The following is a 26,087-nucleotide window of genomic DNA, read 5'->3' on the forward strand; positions in this document are numbered from 1 at the left end:
GATCCCTTCATTTTGCGGAAAAATCTAAAACCTATCAAAGTCACCTCTGGCATCAATGTCACCCCGGTTTACGTTACATTAGTATGAACGAAAGGAAAACTCATTCACAACTGTCCGTCTTCGTCCACACGTGACACCATTTCCTGGCCAAACCCTAATGAAAAATGGGATATCACTTTTGACGAACATTTCCATGGCCAATGTTGGCCGTCCGATCCGGTCGGAAGCCCCAAGGTCAACGAGGGAAACCAATTTTTGATTAAGTTTTGAAAAGGGCGAATTTTGAAAGTTGGAATTTTATTAAAAAAAAATATATATTTATAAAGTCTCAACTGTCAAACTCTCAGTCGCCCCTTTCTAAAACATTGCGTCCGGACTATCGTCGCTTGACAACTCCGGCGGCGGCGGTGACGGCGGTGTTCGGGATCGAGGGTGACTTTCTGCTGGTGGCCAGCAGTGGCGTACCTGGGGCGGCCAGCAGGGGCAGTGTTGCCGGGGGTGGATTCGCGGGTTGTCTTTGCGGAGAGTACGTGGCCAGCGGCGGAAGTGCCTTCGGTGCGGGACTGGTCGTGGCACCGCCTATACTGGTGCTGCTTCCGTAGATCCCCCCTCCGAGGGCGGTGCTCGAGGTGGTGACGTTGCAGTTGTTGTTTGTTTGAGATGTTGGTGGCGCTGCCGCCGTCGTGGATGATGGTGGTCCTGTTGATCCGGCCGGTTGCCCACCGGCGCCACCAAATCTATCTCGGGTCATCAGTGTGTATAACTGACGCTGGAAAATGCATACACACATACAGTGACCGTGACAGGTGGTGGTGGTTTTTGGGGTTGATGTTTCATCGTCACCGACTTTACGTACGTGTGACGGAGAGTGCATTTGGGGGTAGCTTTTTGCTGTGCAGCAAAGTGTGCAAGTGTGGGTGGGTGGGTGGGAGGAGGAGCAGGTGGAAGACAAACACACTAAAGCGAATAGAGAGAAACATAGTAGCGCTCTATACAAACAATAAAAAAAAACAAGCAAAAATGGATAATCGCTTTCTCGTAAGGCAGCGAGCAGCTTTTTCAGTCTGGAAAATGGGGAAAAAGTTGTTGTCGAAGAGGTAATTGCTTTGATGGATTCGCGGATGAAACGACGTTAGATTTTTTGAGCTGAGGTGGATTACGGTGCAGTTGCCTTTTTTTTAACAAACATTAAAATATTTTTCTACCAAATAAGTGAACCCATAATTTAGTTTTGTTTGTAGGAAACTTGTATGGTTTTAATCTTATGTTTTTATTTGAAAAATATTACAAAGCAGTTCTGGTTTTGAAAAAAAGAATTTCCAATTGAAAAATATGATTTTTTTAATTATTCTGGAGTATAAAAAATTAACTCAAAACCTAACAAACATAAAACATACAAATATTCTTACTTTTTCAAAATGATTTTCGTAAAAAACTTCGTAGAACCATAAAAAAATTACAGAAAAGGCTATATCTGCAAGATTAAACTATTCTTAATTTGAAAATTGCCCAAAGAAACCAATAAATGCTCACCATTTTTTGATCCTAGTTGAAATGTCTAAAATACTCAGGTGCTTTTAACTTTCTTAACACAGTGGAAACAAATTGAAAAAGTTATTACATCTGAGATTCCTCTTTAAGAATAACATGTTTGGCATTTTACTCTAACTCATATTTTGTATAAATCTGGGTTTTCAAACATTAAAAGTGGTAAAAATCCAACCATCAAGATATTACAAATTAACATTGTTTTTTTTTTACTTTGAAAAAAGAAATCGTGGCAATCGTAAACAAACTTCATGAAAAACGCTTCACGCGTTGCAAATCTTTAAACAAAAATCGTCTGTTGATTACTAAAACTATGAAATATCAAGATTTCAAACATAATTGAAAGACCAAGCTTATGTTTTGTGTTGGTTTTACATTTACACATCAAAAAAAGTAGTAATCCAGCTGCGTATAAAAGGTTAGGGTGTAAAATAAATTTTGCATTGTGTTATGAAATGTTATGTCATATTACACCCTGAAATATGTAGCCCATCAGTATCTGGAGAACTACTTGACCGAAATAACAAGCTCATATATGCATTTATATGCGGTCTGATAACCGAGCGGGCTAAGGCGCCAGTTCTTACTGTTGGTGCTGGGATTGAATTAGAGGTGGGCAAAACCGCTCTTTTTTAGGAGCCGCTCATTTTCGGTCGCTCATTAAAAAGAACCGCTCTTTTGAACGGCTCTTTCGCTCTTTTTCAAAATTTGAATGAAAAGTTTTTTTTATAATAGTTTGATTTTATAAGGTATTTCACATTGGACTTTTACAAATTATTTGATAAAGAAAAACTGAAATGAGAAGATGCTTTTGAAAGCCATAAGTCTTGGCGGTCTCTATATCAAGATTTTTACTCGAACCTAAACATTCGAGTAATTGAATGGCATCCAAACTTAAATCTAGGATGTTGGGAAAATTGCTATTAGTTTTAAAATGGCGTTTATTTCTGCAAGAATTCAACTAACGCTGATATTTTATTTGGAGAAAATATTCCTTTAACTCTTTTCAACATTGTGATTTAAAAGATAAAGTCTATAAACGCTACAGTTTAATCGGACAAAAGGATTTATAATTTTTCCAAAATCTCTAAACTAATCGGTAGATTTTTGGTAATATTTTACAAATCATGCAATAAGAAATGCTCAAATTTGTATTCCTGTAATACCTTAATGTACAATCAGTTGTACAGTGAAATGTTTTTTTCAAGTTGTTAAAAAAATCATTAACTTTTGGGATTAATTTTTATAAGCATTGAAATATTTGAAATTGCATTTTCAATTCTCAAAAACAAATTTAAGACTACATTCTTTTGGAAATTCAATAAATTATATTTATAACAAAAATCATGCCATCTTGAAACGGTTCTTTCAAAAGACCGGAGTTTAAAAAAGAACCGCGGTTCTTTTTTTGTGAGCTACGGTTCGTTCGCTCTTTTCAATGAACCGGCTCTTTGAGCGGTTCGCTCTTTTTTGCCCACCTCTAGATTGAATCCTGTCGTTTGCAATTTTCTTTTGTGTTTACAAAAATTATACATGCAGTGTATAATATTAAGTGCCTTTTTTTTCACAAAGATGATGTGCATGCTTTTGCATGCGATTTTACCATCGGAATTTTTGCTATTCATGTATCCCTTACGGCATAGGCTTTGGAAAAAAAAATTAATCATGAAACAGGTTTTCTGATGCGGTTTTATTAATATCAACTGTCATCACCACATAATTTATTCCGCCTGACCACGTTTGCATTACCGCGTGATGTAAAATTAAATATTTCCAATCGAGCCCCAATCGATGATTGATGAGTGGGCGCAAATTGAATCAATCTTTGATTGCAAATATTCCTGTCCGTTTGGCAACGCTGCTAGGCGCGTGACCATTCAGCAGCTCCTAGTGTGTGACATTAATTTATAAAATTATTCCCAGCCAAGTAACCACACGCATACACCGTTTAATAATCACATCAGGTCAGGTGGAGCTTTAATTTTCCACTCATTTTCCCAACCGCAGGATTCGAACAAACGAGTATTACATACTGCCACCCATTGGAAACAAAATCGAGTTACAATAAATTAAGCGAGATTGATCGTGTTGACCGCGGGTGGAATTTCATGGCATTAAGGGTGGAATTTATGTGAAATCCATAACATATTATTTTGATATCAGCTTGATCATGATGTTCCATTTTTGGGAAAATTATGCTTTCACTTTATCAACAACGAACTTAATTTGACATTAAATTTAGAGTTTAAAGTAAGCGTAATCCACCTTAGCCTGGTTTCTAGAACTTTATTTTGAATTGTGAAATAATAACTTGGTAGAAGGGATCAGATGGGATTATTTTCAATTGAATATTTTTATTTGATATTAGTTATTATTACTTTCGTACATGCACTTTAATTATTTTTTCCTATAAAAAAAGCTTAATGCATTCTAACTACTTCAATGTACACTATTATAACACAGAAAAAAACTATCGTAATTTACATGCTTTATTCTAAGCAAAGCATATTTGATGATAGACGAATGTTTACACAAAATGCTTGAAATGAGTCAATGATTACGAAACTTTTGCAATTAATTTTCCATCTCTTGCAAAATTTTCCACACTTCAATCAACTAAATACTTCGCTTCAAAAATTATACTGCACCAAACAATTCGTTCAACACTCTGCGTACGATTTTGGAAAAGTTAGACGAGTAGCGTGTTACACACACACACACACACACACTAACCAGGTTCGAAAACTGTAACAATTTTGAAAACAATAGATAAAAGCTCCAACTCAGAACAGGTAAGAAAGGGCCAATTCGCAAACTGCAAAACTTACTGCCAATCAACGCTACGAAACTGTGAATGTGTGTTTATTTTGTAGGTTAGTGTTGAGATGTGTTGTTGTTGGAGTTCAACTCGGGATCTACGGAACTACAGGCGGAAGGTACAAACGTGGTACTACGATGGGGTTTCACCTCATCTCTAGACAGCTGGGGCTAGCCATTGAGTGTGTTATCTTGTAGGCTCGGAGTGACGATCTGGTGGGGCGTTACCGTAAACATGTGTTGAAGGATCTGAAAATTGTCCATTTATGTATACCGTCAGCAACGGTGACATTGGGTCATTGGATTCTGATGGTCCCACAGTTAAAGCTCAATGTGTTAAATTTTACGAAAAAAAAAGATTTTGTGTAAGTATTAGGCAAAGTGGAAATCTGGATAATTATCAAACATAAAATTGTTAAAACGCTCGTCATAGAAACTTTAGAAGTTTTCCTAAGTTTTACATGAAAATTTTCAAGAAACAAAACAATGATCAATCAAATGTTGTCAATTTAAGATTTACCAAATCTGATTCTTTTGAACGAGCTTCCAAGGTATAGCTGTTATAGCCTGTTATTCCAAATTTAATTTAATCTTAATTCATAGCATCCAAATTTTTCGACGCATATTTTGTTGGTCACCGAAAAAAAAACTCTTCTGTCGAGCGCATGTCTCAAACATTTCTCATCAAAAAAGTACTATTTTTTTGAATTTCAGATTTTTAAAATTTCAAGGGATTTTGAAAAATTTCAACCATCGATTTTTTACATTTTTTAAATTGCCCTTAACTTTTTAGGTGCATTTTTCATGACAAAAGAAACCATTTTACGTTATTAGTTCGGCCATTCATACAAATTTGACATACAAATAATACAAATACAAAAATGGTATCTAAGTATTCTAGAAATTGTATCTTGATAACCAAATTTCGGATGTCTTGGGCAAAGTTTAGGTACACTTAAAAAAAATCACCAATTTTTTCACATTTGAACACAAAAAAAACGTATTGTGCAAAAACATCTTTTTTAAAAATTAAATTTTTGTCATATGTTTTAGAGAATCCAAAAAGACAAGTTAGAACAAAAAATATTGGCAGTATTGCCATTTCTCTATGAAACTAAATTTTGGCAAAACTGTCGGAAAAAAAATCATTTAATTTTTAATTTTGATAAACTGTATCACTTTAGAGGTAAAATCACCTTAAGTAGGGGTTTTGCGAGGTTTTTTTTTTTGCAATTTTTAAGTTTTTTTTTTCAATTGTGCCCATTGTTGTAAAAGTTTGAGAATATTTTTCCCAAAATTCAGAAAATTTCTTCTGTTCGTATTTTTTTTCTATCAACCCTTAAACAAATACTGAACCCATTCAATAGTTTTCCGAAAATTATGATATTAAAAAAAATGGCAAGACGCACTCAAATGTTGTATATGTTGGCCTTCAAGTAAAAAATGTTCAATTCACAAAATAATGTTTTTGCGTAAATATTTTTTTCGTGTACTAAATGTGAAAATGAAAAATGTGTTGTTTTTAGTGTGAACAATTTTTTTCCTGTTTTAACCTATGCCAGGGGTGCCCAACCTTTTGGCCCTGCGGGCCATATCTCATTTTTCTGAAGCATTGGCGGGCCGGAACTAATATTTGATAAAAGTTGAAAAAAGTTAAAAGTATATCTTGATTTCAAGAATAAAACACAAAGTTAACTTTCAAAAATGTTTTTATCCGACATATTTTAATTTTTGTTTGTTTAAAATTTTAAAATTGTATAGTTATTGCTTTTGAAGATTGCAATCAAATACCTCGATATAATTTAAAAAGAACATTCAAATTTCAATGGTCGTTGCAATTTTTTTATGTTTAACACTATAATATAAAAAAATCTATGAGACATGATAAAATTTATTCAAACGAAATTTGGATTCGAATATCTTTTACAAAAAAAAACCTTGTTGAACACCTTTATTCAAATATTAAAAAAAAAATATTTTATAATGATTTTAAACACAAAAAAAAATAAAACTTTCAAAAATATATATTAAATCATTTTCAATTCGTTTTTCTTCGAAATTAATTTTTTTTATATTCTTGACTCATTTTGAGACATTTTTTAAATATTTTTACAATATTTGCAGCGATCAGTACGAATAATTTGCTTTTTTTAAGCTTTTTTCAAAAAAACTTTTTCACAGAAAATTTGTTCTGGAAAAATAAATTAGTTTTTGCTTAGTTATTTATTTAAAAAAATGAAAAAAGAAAAAAACTTCGATGTGAAGTAAACACAGTTAAAACTGAAAGAAATTTAAATTTAGAGTCATTTTGTACATTTTTAGACAACAATCAAATTTTTTTCATAAATTTCACAATTTTACGAAATGGTTAATTTTGTTTTCTTGCACCATTTTTCAGTTTAAAAATATCAATATAGAAATGATAAGAATTAAATTCAAACAAGAAGAATGTTGTTATAATATGTTAAAATTTGATCTCAAGCTTACTTTTTTTTAATTCACACAATTAATTTATTTATTTAATATTTCATGAACAGCCTTAAGGGCCGGTCAAAAAAAAAAAGTCGTCGCGGGCCGGACGTTGGGTAGGCCTGACCTATGCTTACAATTTTGCCGAAGACTCCAATTTCATCAGAAATTCCGTTCTCAAGATATACATTCTTGAAGATTTGATATTAACTTTGTATGGACAACTGTCAAATTTGTATGGAATTTTGTATGGACCCTGCAAAAAAAAATTAAAATCCTTTGAAAATGGGTATGGATAACTTTTTAATCATTTATGATTGTGATTGACCTCAAAAAATATTTTTTTTAACATGATATTTTAAAGAAAGCTATTCATTAACTATTATTTTTCAAAAATACAAAAATCCAGGAATAGATTTTCTTTGTTTGAAATAAATTGCCAACGTATGGTTTTATCTTTGGATAAAACAACATTCGGTGAACTATTCCGCATCCATCGAACAAAACAAGACGGTTCCGGGAGTCATTTTACAGAAACAGACCGATGAGTAACTCTTAGAAGAAAATGTTATTTCGACCGACGTCACCGAACAAAATTCAAAGAAGTAAATACGAGATACACGGAGAAAAACGATTTCCCTAAATCGTGAACAAGCGTCCTTCAAGTTGGGAACCACTAACAAAGTGTTCGTTCCTTAGAATTTTAACACTTTGTTTGTGGTTCCCAATTTCATTACGCTTGCTACGATTTTAGGACCTCATTTTTCTCCGTGCATCGGGCCAACTATTTAGGATTTCGGGTAAAAACTTAGATTCTTCAACGCATGTCTACGCGTAACGCTCCACCAGATTCTACATCCGCGTGTGTGTCGAGTGGTGAGTTGTGAAAGTGTAAGGACCAAGTACTACGCAAACGACTGTGTGGCTTTGGTTAAGGTAGAATACGGGTACGGGAAGATGGGCGGCTTAGCCAAACACACTCTGTACCTGGGCTGGTACCAATACGCAACTACTGTACTGGGCCTCTACACGAAGGGCTTACCTCGTCTCTAGGCTCTAGGCTGGACGTTCGTACGGAGGACGATACACTCTACAAGATTCCAATACTTGATACTTTGGTAGTAGGTCTTTGGGATCGCTATACTTGATGCTTGGTTTGGTCAAATCATGGTTTACGGTGTATCATGAGCGGTCTCGTAAAAAGGACTCCTGATAGAGGACATGTTACGGTCTCTACAGAGTGAGTGAGAGTGAGTGGTGTATGTGTTTGTGGGTGTGAAGTTCGGTTTGGGGTCTTCCTTAGAAGAGGGAATTTCTCGAGCGTGCTCCGCTAGGAGGAGGAGCGCTCGGAAAGCTACTGTGCTAACGATCATTGTACACGCTAAACAGGGAGGAGGATCGTGGTCGGTTTTTAGTTACTTTTTCCAGTACTGATTTGAAGTTTTTGGTGTTCAGAATCTGAAAATATACAGATGGTTGTGGTGAACAAGACTGCGCATGATGTGGGGGGTACAAAAGCAGAGAGAGAGAGAGAGGGGGAGAGTGGGAGGTAGTAGAACTAGAGAGGTAACGCTACGGAACACGCACTTCTAGATAGTTTGGATGAGTAGTCCAAGTGACGGGTTTAGTGGGTTTAGGAAGAATAGATCGTGGAGCGGTAGCTCCAGAGAACGGTTCTGAAGTATGTGAGGAAGTGTTTTGTGGTGGTATTGTGAGCCGTGATAGCACATCTAGTAGAAATTGTTTGAGCAGTGCGTTCAAAAAACGGTGACCGTGTATCGTGGAAAGCTGTGGAGGTAGAGGCGGTATAGCGGTTAGATCAGTTCGAAGAATTCAAGAACTGCACTCAAAGAATACGGAAAAAGCGGAACTACCTGCTCTACGGGTTACGCTATGTAAAGGGGGGGTTCTACTACTGACTCTTACTTGGTTCTGTTTATCGTTTTAGGGTAATACAAATTTTTGGTCGCTTGCATGATACAAAAATCTGTCAACTAGCAATAATTGTACGACACGTATTGGCGGTTTTACTATGTTTGGTTTGGTCAAGCTTCGAATCGCTTCGAACAACATCCATCATCCACAAAGAGAGTAGCTTGCGCAACGGGAGTAGTACAAAATTACACGAATACGGCACTACAAGCTGAGCTTTGCTGTTCTTGGCGACGTTCATAGTACAAGCGGTCGCATCGATTCTTCCCCCACAATCCGTTGAAGCACAGCACGGTCCTCAGATATTCCCCCAGTTCTTGCATCACTCCGTACGCCAGCGTCCAGGACCAGATCGTGGTCCCACCTGCTTCCACAACTTCTCCGTCCTCTTCCCAGTCTACCTCGTGGTCAGCGGCTTCAAGTTGGCGCACAATTTTTAGGCTTGGGGAGGAGCACCGCTTGGGACCGTGGCGCACCGCGATTCAGAGCTTGAAGCTCTTGCGCAGATTCTTCAGCGCCTTCTTCTGGCTCTTCTGGAAGCTGCGCTGAAAGCCGGCGGCGGTGGCCGTACTGCTGCGTCGCGACGCCGGCGAGTAGGTCAGCAGCTCCAGTGGCTTAATGTTGGCCAGCTTCGTTTCGAGCTTCGACGACTGGAGGTTTGTTTTTTTCGAGGTTAGAGCGTGACGATGTTACGGGTTGTTTTTTGGTTTTGGATTGTTTGGAAGTGGATTTTTTATTGTTTATTTTTTTGGTTTTGTTCGAAGGATAGGCACAGAAAAAGGAAGAGAAAAAGAAGAGAAGAGGATTTTTGTAGGCATTTTCCAATGTTGGAGAGAATTAGCTTTTGTTGCTTTTTGTATGCTCGTGAAGCCACTATACACTACTAGTTTTGCTGCGTGTGCTGTTGTTGTAGATTGTTGCGGAAAGAGGTGCTCTGAGAGTGCTGACTAATTGTTGGCTTGTTGCTGTGAATGTTGTTGCTGTTGTAGTAGAAGCTATCCGTGTTGATGCTGGAGTGAGCCGTTTGAGTTTGTCTAAAAAGCACTATGAGATACTGCGTAGTGTTGTTGGTTATATTTTTACAGAGGTGCGAAGGACAAGTGGCGTCAGTAAATTCTTAAAAATACTATTGCTCAATCAAGTTAATTGTCAAAAAAACTAAACAATGAAGCAAAAAAACATCAACTAAATAAAAAAAGGATAACAAACTTTTTGGAGAAAAGCGTTTTGTTTATATCTAGATGGTTTCTCGTAAATATGCCCAGCCTTTCTTATAAACTGAACAATGTTTCAACGTTAATAAACTAACTGAAAACATATTTGTGTAAATGTTATTTGAAGCGTTTTAATTGCTTTTGTTTCGAAACTAAACTAAAATTCTTAATATTAGTATTCATATTATTTGTTGTACAATGTACATGGATTTAAACAAATTGTTTTTACATATAATTCTAAAATGTTGTCGTAAAAATTCAATATTTTGCCTCAGTATTCAAGAAATTTCCAACTCCTAAGAATATACTTTTGATATTTGATTAGGCCACTGTAATTTTTTTTCAAGTTTTTATCAGCCCCTCTTCCAAAATGCATCAAAAAATTAGGGGTCACAAAATATAATTGCAGAAAACCAAAATTTTCATAGAAAAAACTTGTAACTTGATTGTAAACTATTTACAATACATTGAATAACGTTTATTTTTTTATCAATTGACTTTTTGTAAGCTTTGAATATTAGGACCACAGAACAGAAAAAAAAACATTTAAATTCCGAAAAAATCACAGGTCCATTGACATTTTGCTAATTATTGGTAGTAGGGTAAGGTAGTCATCAATGAGATACTTTTGGTTTTCAACTTCCAACGATTTTTCAAATTTTTTCATCAGAATGTTTTTATGAGCTTTTTGTTGAAATTTCTTTCTTTTAATGTGTTCAATGTTGACCAAAATATGAGATCGATCCGACATCTACAGCCAGAGTTATTCAACTGTCTCATTGTAGACGCACTTGGCAGGTACAATAAGATAGCTGGGGAACAATGAGACACTCTACGAAAATCAACATTTTTCTAGTAAAACATCATATTTTTGAATTGTTCCATTGCAGGTGACTTGCCTTGAACATTTTAGAGCAATTTTGCCAACATGGAACTTTAATTAACAAAAGTTATACTAAAAAGTATTAAAATTTTTAAATTATAAACTATAGAAAAAATTCAGTGATTCGTAAATAATATTTTCACACTACAGTCATGCCCTGGTTTTGCACGCCTCGGTTTCGCACTGCCCCGGTTCTGTCGTTCAGCTGGCTCGGTTTCGCACGGACCATTGCTCAACTGAAACACAGAGCTTATGGAATTTTGGTTATATGGGAAACATTGGCTATAATCCTATGTTAAATCATCCAAACTTCGAAAAAAATTCCGATCATTTGATACCCATATTGTAAAATACTGAAGCTTTGCTTTTTTCAAAAATATATAGTTTTGTGGAAATTTTTAGTGTTTTCAAAAATTTATGTTATTATTTTCGAATGTATAACAAAATCCCGATCCTTTTGATACCAATATTGTAAAAACTAAAATTTATAGTATTTTTTCGAAAATACGTAGTTTTGTGAAAATTGAGAGTATTTTCAAAAATATGTGTTATAATTTTCAAAATGTATAAAAAATCCCAATCATTTCACACTCATATAGAAAAAAACTATAATTTTGAGAATATTTTCAAGAAAATATTGCATTTTCAAAATACACGAAAAATACGTATTTGACTCATGGGTTGTTTTGAAAATTTACTCTTGATTTGAAAATATCAAAATATTCCTTTTTTCACCATAATTTAGGCTCAAAATGGCTATAACTTGAAAATGATGCATTTATACAAAAAAATGAAGAGTGCTTTTAGATCGCAAATTAGATTTTACTTGAAACACTTTAGTCATAATTTGTTCTATTTTCTATTCTTCTACTTTTCAAAAATCCTAAAATTTAACAAAGTGCACGAAATACATACACAACATACCACTTTTCTGGGAATTCTCTTAGTTACATATCAAGAGGAATCAAAAAACGAAAAATTTAATATTTTCATTTCAGTAGAGTTTTAGTGTAAATATTAAAATAATAATAAAGTTTTTGAAATTTATTTTGACAAGATTATTTGGTTAAAGTTTTCAACCATAAAATTCTCAAATTATCACAAAATACCTTTTTAAGAAAGAAATAAATCATCAGTCTTTCAAAGTTTTAAGAATAACATTGTAAAATTATACCGATAGATACTGCAAATAATTATTATTATTATTTTAAATTATAGACATTCTACCACTTTTGTGACATTCATGCCTTGACTGCAAATCATGAAAATTTGAGTTTTTTTAAACTACGAAATATTGTGCAAATTTTAAAGTATTACACTGTATAACTACGGATAATGCAAATAATGTTTTAAGTCAACACATTGATGGTCAGTGTACAAATAAGAAATGAAAAAAATAATTAGAAACTAACAAAACTAGCTGAAAATCTATTTTTTAAAGGTTAAATGGAATTTGAATTCTATGACTTTTATGAAAAACAGTTTCTTTTGACATTTGAAAACGAGTATCGACTCTTCTTAATTTTATGATCCTTTTCGTAACTGCTAAATAAAAGATACTCTTTTATTTTTTTGCCAAATTTAATTAGCCACTTGTCCTTTTTCGTGCTTTGTGACACACTAACAGGTGAGATTCAGTGAGTTTTCTATTGTGATATGTACATCCGTTTTTTTCCCGTGCTCTCAATCCTTGTTACGGGGAAAAACTTTTCCGGTGTGTGGAGTGACGTGTGTCGTGATCAGATAGTTCACAGCCTTTGATCGGGAAAACTATTGTTCTATTTTTTTGTTAGTTTTTCTTTTTCTTTTTGGTGGTGGTGCAGTAATCGTGTAAGTGTGTTCTCTCATCTACAACAATGGTTCTATGGCTTTGAACGAAAAAAAAGTAGTCGTTTGTTCAATACATGTACAAACTACAAACTCTAAAACAAAGCTACAAAGCGGGACTAAACTTAAACTAAACTTTCTGTCGCGGGACTGTCGGAACACGCTAGTACGAGAGTGTGTGAGTGTTTTTGAGGGGGAAAGTTAAGCTTCAGAAGAAATCCTACTGAACGAAATGATCACTTTGGTTGATAAACATGAGCTTTTGTGGTTGTGGAGGGGGGGTGTTGACGGCAGAGCGAAGTTGGCGAAGTGGATTTTCTGTGTCGTATTTTATCCGTCCATTGTGCTCTGTCGAGAGCTTAAATCTGTTTCACCCACGTATGTGTGCGTGTGTCAGTGTGCGGAAGCTTTTGCGAAAAGCAAAGGATAAAGTTTTTGCACACCACACAAACACCCATCCACACACACAACGTGAGAAGAAAACAATAGGTTTCAATGAAAAGAACAGAAAAAAGTCGCCTTCAGCACGTAAAATGGGTGAAAATAAGGGGGGAGAGAGAGAGAAAGAAGTGTCCTTTATGTTCACTTTGAATTTGTTTGAATGGACGGAGGGTGAGTATGAGTACTGAGAATTTGTTTGCTTGTTTGTTGAGGGAAGCATGGCCAAACTACAGCATTTGTTTTGACTGGATTGATGCATTGGTCGTTGGACCAGTTAGAGTTGTTTGGTTTCTAAGCGACGGAGATGAAAGTGATTTGAGTACGTGGGACTTGACTCCGGGTATATTTTGATGACCGATGCGGGTACACTCAAACCGTGACGGTTTTACAGTAATTGTTAAACGAACGAGGTCACTTTTTAGTTTGACACTCTCTTTACACGGAGCTCACACACACTACCAAACGATTTGTTTGATAGTAAGTGTGTGTTGTGTCCCGTGTGAAAAGTGACAGTTCGTTTGACTTTTTAGTTTGACATTGTCAAACCAATGGGGTACAAAGTAAAAAGTGTCAATCGAAAAAGTGACCAACCACCGAGGGTTGGGTGTAGGGGGAGAGGGGGTAATATGCACTCCGGGGGCAAAATGCACCCTCTGCTTTTCTCGGTATTTGGAAGAATTTTCCGGGGAAAAAATCATAGAAATTGGAAGCTTAACATGAATAAGCCATGCTGGAAAAAATTGAGCATCGTAGTATAAAAACAGCTTAAGTTATTTGCAAAACTTTAAAATGTTGTGTTTTCATCTAATTTTCATTGAACTTTCATTATGATTTTTGGACAATATAAAAAGCATTTATTGTTATTGTAAGTATTGAGGTATATAGTTTTTGTCATAATCTTCACTATTCTGTAGATAGATGGGTCCAAAAACATCAAAAAATGTATTTTTAAATAAATTTTCTGCAAAAAGCGTGGTCGGGGCAAAATGCACCGCTCTGAAGCTCCTTTGTAAAAACAGCGGTGTCATCTAGTGGTGACTAGTGAAAACTGCTTTTACCCGGTGCTGGAAGAAGAAATTGTCTTCTTCTTTTCTTCTTTTTCCCTCTCTCCCATATGTCTTCCAAAAATTTCAGGGGGGGGCTTCAGCCCGAAGCCCACCCCCCTGGCTACGGGTCTGCTCATAATCCACTTCTAATCTATAAGAGAAAGCCGCAAATTCTAGAGTACTTTTTTAAAAGATTCAATGTGCTTTTCTATGTTAATAGAACTGTTTGAAAAAGTAATGGAGAATTCAAAATGTTGTTTGGAACTTTTATATAACATAAATATGTTTAACTTACACGGCCTTTTTGTGTAGGATAGATTTCAAAATTCAGCGATTTAGTCTTAAAAAACTATTTAAATCGTTCTAAATATTAAAAAATTATTAAAGCTCGAAAAATAATAATTTAATCGATATTTTGTAAACAAAGAAAATTCTTGTAAATCGAAACAGTTGAAATGAGCATTATTTTAATTTATTTATTTAACATCAGAGGGGAGTAACACTTTGAATTGTGATGATTTCGAACTAGAACTTTTCTTCAGTTTAAGATACGTAATTGCAATTCATTTTTGAGTAAAACAAATGTAAAAAGGATTAAATGCCTTGAATTGGGTGCAAAATTAGTCATTCTATCTTAATCTAGAATATATTTTGAAATCGACAAGAGGATCAACAGTCTATATTTTGTTAAAATTATTCCAAAACTTAAATTTTTAAAGCTTCAAAGAAGTCTTTGAAGAATTTTGTTACATTCAGTTCACATTTTGATTAATTTACCCTAGAAGGGTTTAATAATTAGGGAAGTGCGTGATAATACCTTTTTCTGGTATCAATACCAAATTTTGGTATTCCTGAACCCTTTAAAATTTGTCTTAAGAATTATGCAAGAGCAAAATTTGGTATCATATCAATTTTAGGTATTTTTATGATATTGCACATTTTGTTATATTTGTCGTAAATAGGATTCCAAACTAAGGTATGTTTTTGATATTACAGTATTAAATACTGTAAATTACCATAAAATTCCTCTGAAACTATGGGAATATTTGCACTAATTTTAACAAGGTCATACATTTTGCGCTAAAATTATGTCCCAAAGCATATGCTCCAATTAAAAACATTATATTTAAAGTTTATTATGTACCTTTTAAGGAAATTTGTGAAATTTGTAAAATTTCTTTAAGTCGCTATATCAAATGTTGTTTTTTTGGTATTCATTTTTTTTCAATTTCTTTACAAATATAATAATATTATCATTTTCCGATCGCAACTTACACCAAATATTTGGATTATAGTCATTAAATAGTTTATTCGAAACTTTTGATGAACTTATATCCAGTTTAATTTTTATAATATTGATTTTTCAGATGAACTTGGAAAAAACTTCAACCATACATGTTACAAAAGGAGAATGGGCAGATTTGGTCCAAGGATGTACACGAACGGGACAAACTTTATTCGAAAGATCTCGCCGAGACAAGAAAAAAAGTCTTCTGATCGAACTCTCTAAACCCCGGGGTTCAAAAGTTACAAGTTGTTGAAGTTTGAGTATTTTGGGTTAAAATGCACAAAAAATCGTATTTTGCTATTTCTAAAATCACTCATAAAATCCTTATTTTATTATGGATTTCGATCATCTTGAGTTCATTCGACGCGTATAAGTTTTAATATGTTTTAGCATGATTGAAACATGATTTCTCTTGTTTTTATCCGTTTGAACCGTTTGTGAAAGGGGCATTCCATAGAAACAAGTCGAAACTTGAAGATTTTGAAAACGGATCCTACCCAGACTGCTTCAGTGAGTATCCTACCCAGACTGCTTCAGTGAGTATGGAAGGCTACAGTGCGTTGGTGTAACAACTTATTGAGATTTTCTGGGTCATCCAAGAACTCCTTGGAGTTAAGACCCGTGGGTCTACCGCCGTAACAAGCAAGAGGTCAGTGATTTTTTACCACTGATAATAACCGCATAGCTTCAGTGAGTATAATAGACTTCTTGAGTTTTTTTTGATAAGGTCCTATAAACAAATGTAAACATTGAGCGTATCCCTTTCACACCTTATGTCAAAGTCCATCGGAGTAAGCGGGATACACTCAATGTTTACATTTGTTTATAGGACCTTATCAAAAAAAAACTCAAGACTTCTTTATTATTGTTTTGAAATGTCCTGGGTCATCCTAGGACTCACTGAAGTTAAGATCTGTTGCTGTTAACTCTAGTGAGTCCTAGAATGACCCAAAACATCCCAACACATTCAAAAAAGCAGTCTACCATACTGACTAAAGCACTGATCTTGGTCAAAACAGGTAGATATCTTGATTGTCACGGTGATAGACCCACAGATCTTAACTTCAGTGAGTCCTAGGATGACCCAGGACATTTCAAAACATTAATAATGTAGTCTATTATATTACTGAAGCTATGCGGTTATGATCAGGGGTGAAAACTCATTGACCTCTTGCTTGTTACGGTGTTAGACCTACAGATCTAAACTCCAAGGAGTCCTAGGATGACACTGGACATTTCAAAACATTAATAAGGTAGTCTACTATACTCACTGAAGCTATGCGGTTATTATCAGTGGTAAAAAATCACTGACCTCTTGCTTGTTACGGCGGTAGACCCACGGGTCTTAACTCCAAGGAGTTCTTGGATGACCCAGAAAATCTCAATAAGTTGTTACACCAACGCACTGTAGCCTTCCATACTCACTGAAGCAGTCTGGGTAGGATACTCACTGAAGCAGTCTGGGTAGGATCCGTTTTCAAAATCTTCAAGTTTCGACTTGTTTCTATGGAATGCCCCTTGCACAAACGGTTCAAACGGATAAAAACAAGAGAAATCATGTTTCAATCATGCTAAAACATATTAGAACTTATAGTTTCTGCTGATACGCGTCGAATGAAGTCAAGATGATCGAAATCCATAATAAAATAAGGATTTTATGAGTGATTTTAGAAATAGCAAAAATACGATTTTTTGTGCATTTTAACCCAAAATACTCAAACTTCAACAACTTATAACTTTTGAACACCGGGGTTTAGAGAGTTCGTTCAGAAGACTTTTTTTCTTGTCTCGGCGAGATCTTTCGAATAAAGTTTGTCCCGTTCGTGTACATCCTTGGACCAGCTCCCATACAAATTTGCCCATTCTCCTTTCTGTTTTTGGGTATAAATTAAATTTCGGGTTTATTTCTTCAAATTACAAGGAATACTGTGCACGATGGACTTTTCACCTTTAAAACGATTTTTTTAAATTTACTTTGAGGTTTTGATTTAATTTAATGTAAAAAAAACTCTCGGCAACCGAGTGCAATTGTCAGTTTTCTCGTTAGTGCCGATGTAAAGGGTTAAAAATACATTTTGAAACTGCACCCGCCAAATTTTAATATCTGGCAACACTGTTCGTAAATTTTGAGAACACCATTGGATTCAACGTCGTAAATTCTTTAGATTTGTTTACCCAAAAGTTGACTTTTTGTTAAGATTTCTCTTAGGAAAATGCATTAAATGCAAAAAAAGGTTTCAACTGACGACGTTCTACACGAAAAAGGTAAATTCTTGAAATCGTGAATTGTGTTCATTCATTTGAGTACCACGGAGGAATACATTCACATTTACACTGCCCACCATTGAAAAAACGGCTAATATCCACTTTTGACAAAAACGAGATATCAGCACCAGGTGGTAGAGGATGTTCCAACGCATCTTCTGGAACTTGAATTTCACGAAAAACCAAACGGCTAATATGCCACTCTTATGGGAAATTGCCTTGACGGAGATTTTGTGACAAACACTAAAACGCGTTTTTCTCGGAATACTTGATTTGGCATAATAGCCGAATTTTCAATTATGGGCAGTACAGTCATCCCACATATTTGGAACACACACAAATTCGGAACACTTTTGTAATAATTTGTCAATAGCATGCCAAATGCACCTTTTCTGTCGACCCTACTATTTTTATGACCTTTATTTGGACATTCTCTTGCTATTTCACTAGTAAAAGTAGTACTTTTAAAACAAAAAACTGCATCTCTAGACTATTTCATTCAGAGCAGCAAAACACTGCCTCCAAATTGCCTGTTCCATAATTGTGGGATGTTATTGTGCAATTGTGGAACACCTGAATTTAACTGATATTTTTACAAAAAAAGTTATTAGACCATTCATAAAACATTACTAAGCATGAGTTTCGTTGGTTTCAGTGCGTGACGTCATTATTTTGTAAAAAAAAACTCTGTACTCATTGAGAGAACCAAAGTTTGTTTACATCCGTAAGAAAAAAGTGTTCCGAATTTGTGGATTTCAAGGGTCAAAGTTTTTCTTCAAAAACATGATTTAAATGTTGAAATTTGCAGCTGTTCGATACAGCATTTGAAAGATCGCAAGAAAAGCGAATCATTTAGTTCAAGTTGAGCCTTTGCTGGTTGTACCTAAGAAACACTAAATGCAAACTATAATTAAGTTGATATTCAGTTTGCGGTCCTTAATGAAATCAAAATAGCAAAATAAATACAATTTGTGATTAAAAAATAAACTATTGCTTGTATATGTATCAGTGTTTGAAGCGTGTCTTCAGTGCAAAAACTGTAAAGTGTTTTCTATTCCAACTGAATGTGTGCTGCAAAACTGTGTTGGGTGTCGCTAATTTTAAGTAAATTCTTGCCTTCTTCTTAAAACTTTTCGTTGATGTGGACGGTTGCAACGACTCGCAAACTTTTTCCTGCGATGAAAGAATAAGAGTTTTTTTTCAATTAAAGTTGTCTATCGTCATACAAAAAAATCATTAGCAACAGGTCGCCCCCGAATGCAGGCAACCATGGCAAAGGGGATTACTGTTCCCGTTGAACAAACGGATTTCCAGTCATTACTATCTCCGGTACCCCTCACGTTCCTTCGTATGTATGCTGCTGATGATGACGGGAATAGTATTTGGTTTGGTGCTGGTCGGATTTGTAAAATTAATTAAACTTTCAGCCGGAGGTAACCCAGCAGTAACTGGTGCCGGTATTTGAAATTGGAAAGGGCGAGAGACAGAGCCATCTGTCGGGTTCTCGATAAAATTTAATAAATTAAAACCAGCGTCGAGGTCAGCGCTGGTTGTTTGCATGCGAAACAGAACTATGCCGTTGTTGGCCACAGACAAACAGACTTGATGATAGAGCTGTCGTTGAGTATTTAAAACAAGCTGTGGAATTTCAGAGTTTCACCTCCGTGTGCCTGTGGTCTTGCATTTGGTTCTATGCGCATTTGCAAATGTAGTGAATAAATAATCGAGTGGTATTTTTTTCCTGGCAAAAGTATTTGCACGTTGAATATTTGCCTGGAATTTGAGCACATTCGTTGGTGTCAAGGTTTGCATGTAGATTGGAAAATGATGTACGTCGACTGTGCTTTTGTTTACACATGTTTTCAAATACCCAATGAATATAGCGCGGGATGATTTATGAATGATTGATTTTGGGTTTGCAGCTGAGCGTCCCGAGAATGATCGATGAAAAGGGGAACATAATGGATGATGTTGTGATATGGAGTTACGTTTTGATTAAAAGCTGGCTGAATTAGCATCATAATTGGGTGGCTTTTTGGAAATTTCAAATCAAAATGCATAGTTTATAACGGGAAGGTGGCTTTTGTTTGATATTTTGCGTATCGGAATGAATGGAATTTTGTCACATTGCGAGACGCAAATGAATTTTGTTACCGGGAATCAGTGATAATTAATTAATTGAAAGATTCCCTAAAACAATCATCTAAAGCTTTGAGTTTTGAACAATCGTCAAAGAAAATCGTACTGCTGTGCAGAAAATGTTTGGATTAATTTCTTGACACTAAGCTGGGCTTTGCCTTTTTGGCCGCGAAAAGGACTCAATGCCTCAAATTCAAATGACAAGACTGAGTGGCCGCTTCTGGGAATGGTACTCCACCGGGACAAGCTGATGTCACCAGTGATGATCTCTTCACGAGTTTTTCGCACTTGCTGGTGAGATGCTTACGCGTTTTCGTGCCTGCCGGAACAAGGCAGATCAATTCCAAGCTCTGAGTGAGCTGATGATGAAGTACATCTGCAACGGCCTTGTGCAGCGAAATTTTTCGACGTCAAAAGACAAAACAAACTGATTTTATTGAGAATCCACCAATCACTTCTCGCTAGAGCCATCTAGTAATGAATGTTTGCATTTATTATGGTATGCTGGATAGGGTGGTTCAAATTTAACATTTCACCTTCCAGTAGAGGGCTGAATTGAGCTTTTGAGCAATCGAGCTCATATTTGGGATTTAAGTTCAGCACACCCATACAATTCAGACCTGTAATGGGAATCTGAAAAAAAGATATTCTGATCATTCAAATTGGCAGTTAAATTTATTGTTTTTTTGAAGATCGAAAATTACGTCTGTTTGTCTGTGAAAATTTGGATTAAATAATTTCTAAGCAAATTTCAGTGAAACGGGACACTCTTTTTTAACTTCATTCTATAAACCTACTGGGTAGTATGAAGATTTATTGTTACATGTTCTTATGTCCCATATTTTTTCTAGTTTTGATATTTCCTAGTTGATGATTCTTTGTTTGCAAAAACAGTACACTTTAAATTAATTTGCCCAGAATCACAGTAATTTTTTTGATTCTATTAACCGGAACATCTGATTTTGGGAGAATTCTAGCGATTTCTCGATTCAATACAGGGTTGCTATATTTGGAGTGATGATGCGGGGGTTTGATGTTCAATTATTTGCATTCAATGCTGTAAAGTTAACATCGATTCTATAAATATATTTGACGTGGGAGGTCTGTGAGTGTGTGCATGGGAGGATGGGGCTTGTGCTGAACAACATGCTTTACGTCTTTCACCGAGGACGTGTGGGTGGCCAAAGTACTTTGTAAATAGTGCCAGTTATGCTAATTGGTGCGAAAACTATTCAAAGCAGGTGCCTTTTCCGGAAGTCCGGTAGGAATATTGAAGGTGGGAAGAAAATGAATTGCACAGGGATGGGGGTAGAATGCCAATGCAGACATCTTCTGTTTGAGTATGTACAGTTTAATTAAAATGGAATGTTTTAATCAATTGCGTTATTTATTTTACGCTCAGCAATCGTTTTGTTCTTATTGAAACGCCAATGCAAATAAGAGCAAAAGTCACTGTCTGGAAATATTACGGGATGATCGGGGAAAGGAAAAGTTTTTGCTTCTAGCTGGACCAGTATCGCTCTTCCCTCTCTCCGGTGGGCGTCTCCCATCATGGTGACTCCTCTTTCAACAGGTGTGATTTGTCGCTCAGCAGAAATGAATAAGTTTTTAATTGCGATTGTGAACGGTGAAGCGCGAAATGCTGATTCGCTACCATCATGACGGAAACGAGCGGGAAGCAACAAGAAGTCTTTAGCGGCAGTGGAAAAATCAACACTGTTTGAATGTTTTCTAGGGTGATTTTAGAGGGGGAAATTGCGGAGGAAATAACCGCTGCACAGAGGGTTTAAAAGATGTGTCTTTATAATTTTCTTATGATTTTTTTCAAAAGATTAAGGCAAAGCCTTCCTTCAAAAATTCCCTAAAATAAGGGAATATTAAAATGTATTTTTTTTAATCCAAATTTATTTCCTGCTTTTCCTGATTTAAATTTTAAGGGCGTTTGAGCTTATTTTAAAATATTAATATAATATGTGAAATAATGATGGCATCATTCGGAGATGCAAATTTCTGTAGTGTTCACTTCGAGTATATTTTTTAACTAGAGAATGACCTGACTTACTAAAAACAATTAAGCAAAAGGCTTTTTCATTAACTTTTGCTTTCAGAAGATTTTTAGAAGAAGTATCCTAAAATGTTTGGAATTATTATATTTCAAATGGTATATCATTCTATTTTTTAAACTTCTTGTGCTTGAAATTCTCTTCAGTTATATTATGAGTATTTTGAAATTTCATAACATTTTACACTTTTTTTTCTACAATTACTGCTAAATTGATATGAAGCTGTCAAAGTTTGCCAAAATTTCTGCAAGTCTTCTCTCGTGAAAATTTTAGTAGGGCAGATTTCAGTAAATTGAACTGAATTAAGTAATGAAAGTTTTTTGTCAATTTACTGCCCACAAAACAATAGTTGTCTTTTGGAAACTTTTCGGGTTTAAGAATAAATTGTTACAAAATGGTTTGGGTGAATTTACTCCAAACTTTTGCATTTGTTGGACCATTTATTATAATATTGTTAAGCTGGTACACATATTTTAAAAAGTTTGTGTCAGTTTTCCCCTGATTTTCGGGCCAATTTTGAAGTGGGGGCGACGTAAGCTTTGAAAAATATTTGCAATGGCCTACGCAAACTGAAATAATTCTTTGTATAAGTTCTGCAGAAAAAACATTTAATTAATTTAGTTTATTCTTTTGCCATGAATTGAAAATAAGCAGAAACGTTGTTGGTCTGTGTTATTCATCCAGTGTAACTAGAAATTAATTGTATAGTTTTTATTTAAATTGATTTTAAAATCTTACATCAAGTATTTAAATGTGATTTTGTTGTTCAATGCGTTATCGGTATCTGAATATTTGGTTCATTCCGGTTGAAATATAAAACTCGCTCAATACTTTTAAAATATTAAGTTGAGCGATAGTGATAGTGACATTCTGGTTTGCTTAGAAGATCATTCATATCCATATAGGATAACAAGAAAAATAAAAGTTTTGTTGGTTGGTTGAATAGTTCAATAGCAAAAATCAATAATTATTATGCTCTGCTTTTTACCATTATTTTACGGTAAACCCTCTGTGCATGGTTTCAGGGGAAAACAAGAAGCTGAATGTAATCGATATCTGCTGAGGGCAAGTAAATAAATCTGCTTTACAACGAAGCCCCAGCTTCCGCGCCGATTATTATCCAGAATTCTGAGTTGGAAAGGATGGCACGCTCATTGTCGAGAGTTTGTTGCGCGAAGCGCTGAGTCAATATTTTTCCCGGGCAGAGTTCGAAAAGTTCACATCGAGGTTACACAATCACGACGACAAGGCAACAATAGAGAACCATACTTTGTACTGCTGTAAGGGGTTTCGATGTAACATTGATCGACATTAAAGATTTTCCCCAGGGTAAGACTAGCTTAAATTTATTGTCATCGGGTTAGCACTTCCTCTACGAGGTTATCTTTCGGATCATCGGATGATTATGGTACAGTGTTTTGAAAGTACGGAAGATGTAGTACACATAAACAGAGCAAGAGTTAGAGTTAGAGAAGGCTGATTCGTTTGAGCAAGCGATAGGTACGATGATATGCTAATATGTTACAAACATTTAATATTTATACTAATACTCGACCGTTTGAGGCACAGGGAAAGCTCACAGAGAATAGAGACTTATGCTTAGTATAAATAGATTGAAGCATCAGCAGCGAGCACGTTCAGAGCAGGACACCATCGAGAGACCATCGACCAGAGCGTGAGTTTAGTGAGTCAGGCTTGCAAGTTCATGCTTGACAGGACGACGAGGAGCGTCAGTCTGATGTGTTCCCGGAACATCAATGTGAATAATTAAACCACCACCGTATTGTTAGTGTCTGTTTGTGTGTGTGTGGGTGTGTAAGTCGGCTCAGATTACATTTGTTTGAAGCTGCTCCGCATGCAGTTGGCTCTCGCTCACAACCACACACTTCACTTGGCATCGTGTGTGCACTTTCCGGAACCAGCTGAATCCCTCAGAGATTAAGCTCCCCACTTGCTCCACGTGCTGCCACTCTTCCAGGTACATGTGTCGCCCACCCGTCAAGTGTATCCAATCAACACCCCCGGCTTGATTGTTGCTAGTCCGGTGGAGCAGGATTTACTGGCATGAGAGAGGAGCTAAGCTAATTAAAAATTTATGTTAATGCTTGTCTGAATGGTATTACAACATCCGGAAACCGGAAGGGCTCGGCCCTGATAAACCACTGGACCTTGGACGTTCTCCCTAACTGTTGGAGTACTGTGTGCTGGAAGAGTTAACTTTGATTTTTTTTTTCACCGGGACTGTTTGCTGGTAATTTAAGCAAAGGGATTTTTTATTCATCCTTGGAAATAAAATATAACTTTTAATTGGATCATACCGTCGCATGCTCAAATGGCTCATTGGTCTTACTCCGAAACCTGTTTGAATTGTTGTTGGTGGCAATGATTGTTATTTGCAATCATTTTTTAACCTAACGGCTATGTTTTTTTGCAAGAAGTTGTGGATTGTCTCACATCTCACATCTTACATGACAATTACTCAACTAAAATTTTGGAAGCTGATGTCATAAATGTCTAGGTTTCTTCAAAGTATGACAGATTTGTCCATTTTTTAATTTTTAATTTTATTTGAAAACATTGAAAAATTAGTTGGAACAAAAGACTAATGCAAACAACTCGATTGACGGTTCAAAAAATGTCTTGAAATATGTAACCATATTTAACCACCAACTAGAAGATATTTTCACATCAGCAAATATTAGTTTCCAAGCAGAAACCGACAGCTCATTACATTTTTTGATCAAGCTCAAATTTTGAGGGACTGTTAAAACCATAAAAAAGCAAAAATTTCGATTTGCCCAAAATTGGGCTGTTAACAAAATTCAAAATTCAATATCTCGTAAACATTAATTATTTACATTAATTAGAAATTGTCTTAGGAACACAATGGTGAGGAAACAACTCTAATTAAAATATAGACTCAATGTGAAAACTAAGCAACGAGTTGTCATTTGAGCAACAAGTACCGAAAACTATTTTAATTTGAAAATTAACTATATCACTCGATTATTCTTCAAATATTATTTTAGAAGAATCTTCATAGTTTAAAAAATGAGGGTTTTCACTATTTTCGCGAAAAAAATGTCAATTTGGAGTGGTTCTAAAAAAGTTTGGTCCAATTTTGAGGAATATCAGGATTCTGGCATGTTTTGATGGGTTCGACAGTTCCACCGAAATTGAACTTGATCAGAAAATGTTTGTTTAGTGTTCGATAGAAGTGGAATTGCTTGATTTTCTCTAAACATGTCTTGAGTTTGCTGGTGCAAACCCTGATTTTTTTTAAATCTTCGAAAATCACAATTCAATCAGGTTGGAGTATTTTGTCTGTCCTAGTGTTTTTAACATAAACCAATTAAATAAATCGGCATCATCATATAACTCTTCAATTTTTCATTTAGTCCAGAAAGTTCAGCTTGTTTCAGTGCCAGTATTGACGCAACTTACATCCATTCATTTTATAAGTTTTGAAGTTTGTTAAAGTATCACTGTAAACCGATATGTCAGAACCATCTCCTCCTCCTCCATTTGATTTTTATTTACATAATTGCATCCAAAATGCATCTGAAATCAATCCGTATTTTCAACCCACGTACATAATCAACTTTTGTCTCATACTATCATTATTCCAAAAAATATATCTCCTATCTATGGAAGAATCGATCCATCGAAATACTTTCTATCCGCAAGCTGTTTTTCTTCAATTAACCTTAACAAAGACATCCTATCCGATAAAATCTATTTGCCTTTCTAAGTAATTCATTGCACGTTTGCTTACATCCTACACACTGAACTACTTGCTAGTGGGTCAAGTAAAATATTATCACATGTAAAATTGCTAAACGAAAATCGTTTTCAACACTCAACCTTGTGTGTCGGAAAATTTGGGGTGTTCACTTGCACTACCTTAACATCTACGAATCGTTTTTTCTTCTCTCTTATTTCTGCAATTCTTGGTGCTTTCGTCCAAATTGATCTCGTGGGCTGCTTTGAACCTGTTTTATTTTGCCTCAGTTAGTGTACTTACGTGACTCGAATTTGGTTTGCAAAAGTTTCATTTCGCTTTTTGTTTTCTCCAAACGAATACGAACTTAACTTGCTACGGTACTCTTTAAGAGTTGGTGTACTTTAGGTTATCTACAGAGTTTTTTAGAACTA

The 26,087-nt window shown here is 35.3% G+C and overlaps 1 protein-coding gene across 16 annotated transcripts in view; it reads right to left on the reverse strand.

The window, feature by feature from the left end:
• Nucleotides 1–359: 359 nt before the first annotated feature.
• LOC6038221 (SCY1-like protein 2) overlaps nt 360–26,087 on the reverse strand; it is a 160,702-nt gene continuing 134,974 nt past the window's right edge. For 10 of the 16 annotated variants that reach the window (XM_038262274.1, XM_038262278.1, XM_038262275.1 and 7 more), the window contains 2 exons: nt 8,254–8,292; nt 360–769 (listed from right to left, as the gene is read on the reverse strand). In XM_038262274.1, the coding sequence (XP_038118202.1) occupies nt 377–769; nt 8,254–8,292 (432 nt within the window). In that variant the 3' untranslated portion in view covers nt 360–376. Of the gene's footprint in view, nt 770–7,876; nt 8,293–8,475; nt 9,417–26,087 lie in introns of those variants that run through there. The other 6 variants (XR_005278399.1, XR_005278396.1, XR_005278398.1 and 3 more) reach the window with 5 other exon arrangements.

This window comes from Culex quinquefasciatus, chromosome 3, assembly GCF_015732765.1.
Source record: "Culex quinquefasciatus strain JHB chromosome 3, VPISU_Cqui_1.0_pri_paternal, whole genome shotgun sequence".
In the NCBI taxonomy this organism is placed as follows: Eukaryota; Metazoa; Arthropoda; class Insecta; order Diptera; family Culicidae; genus Culex; species Culex quinquefasciatus.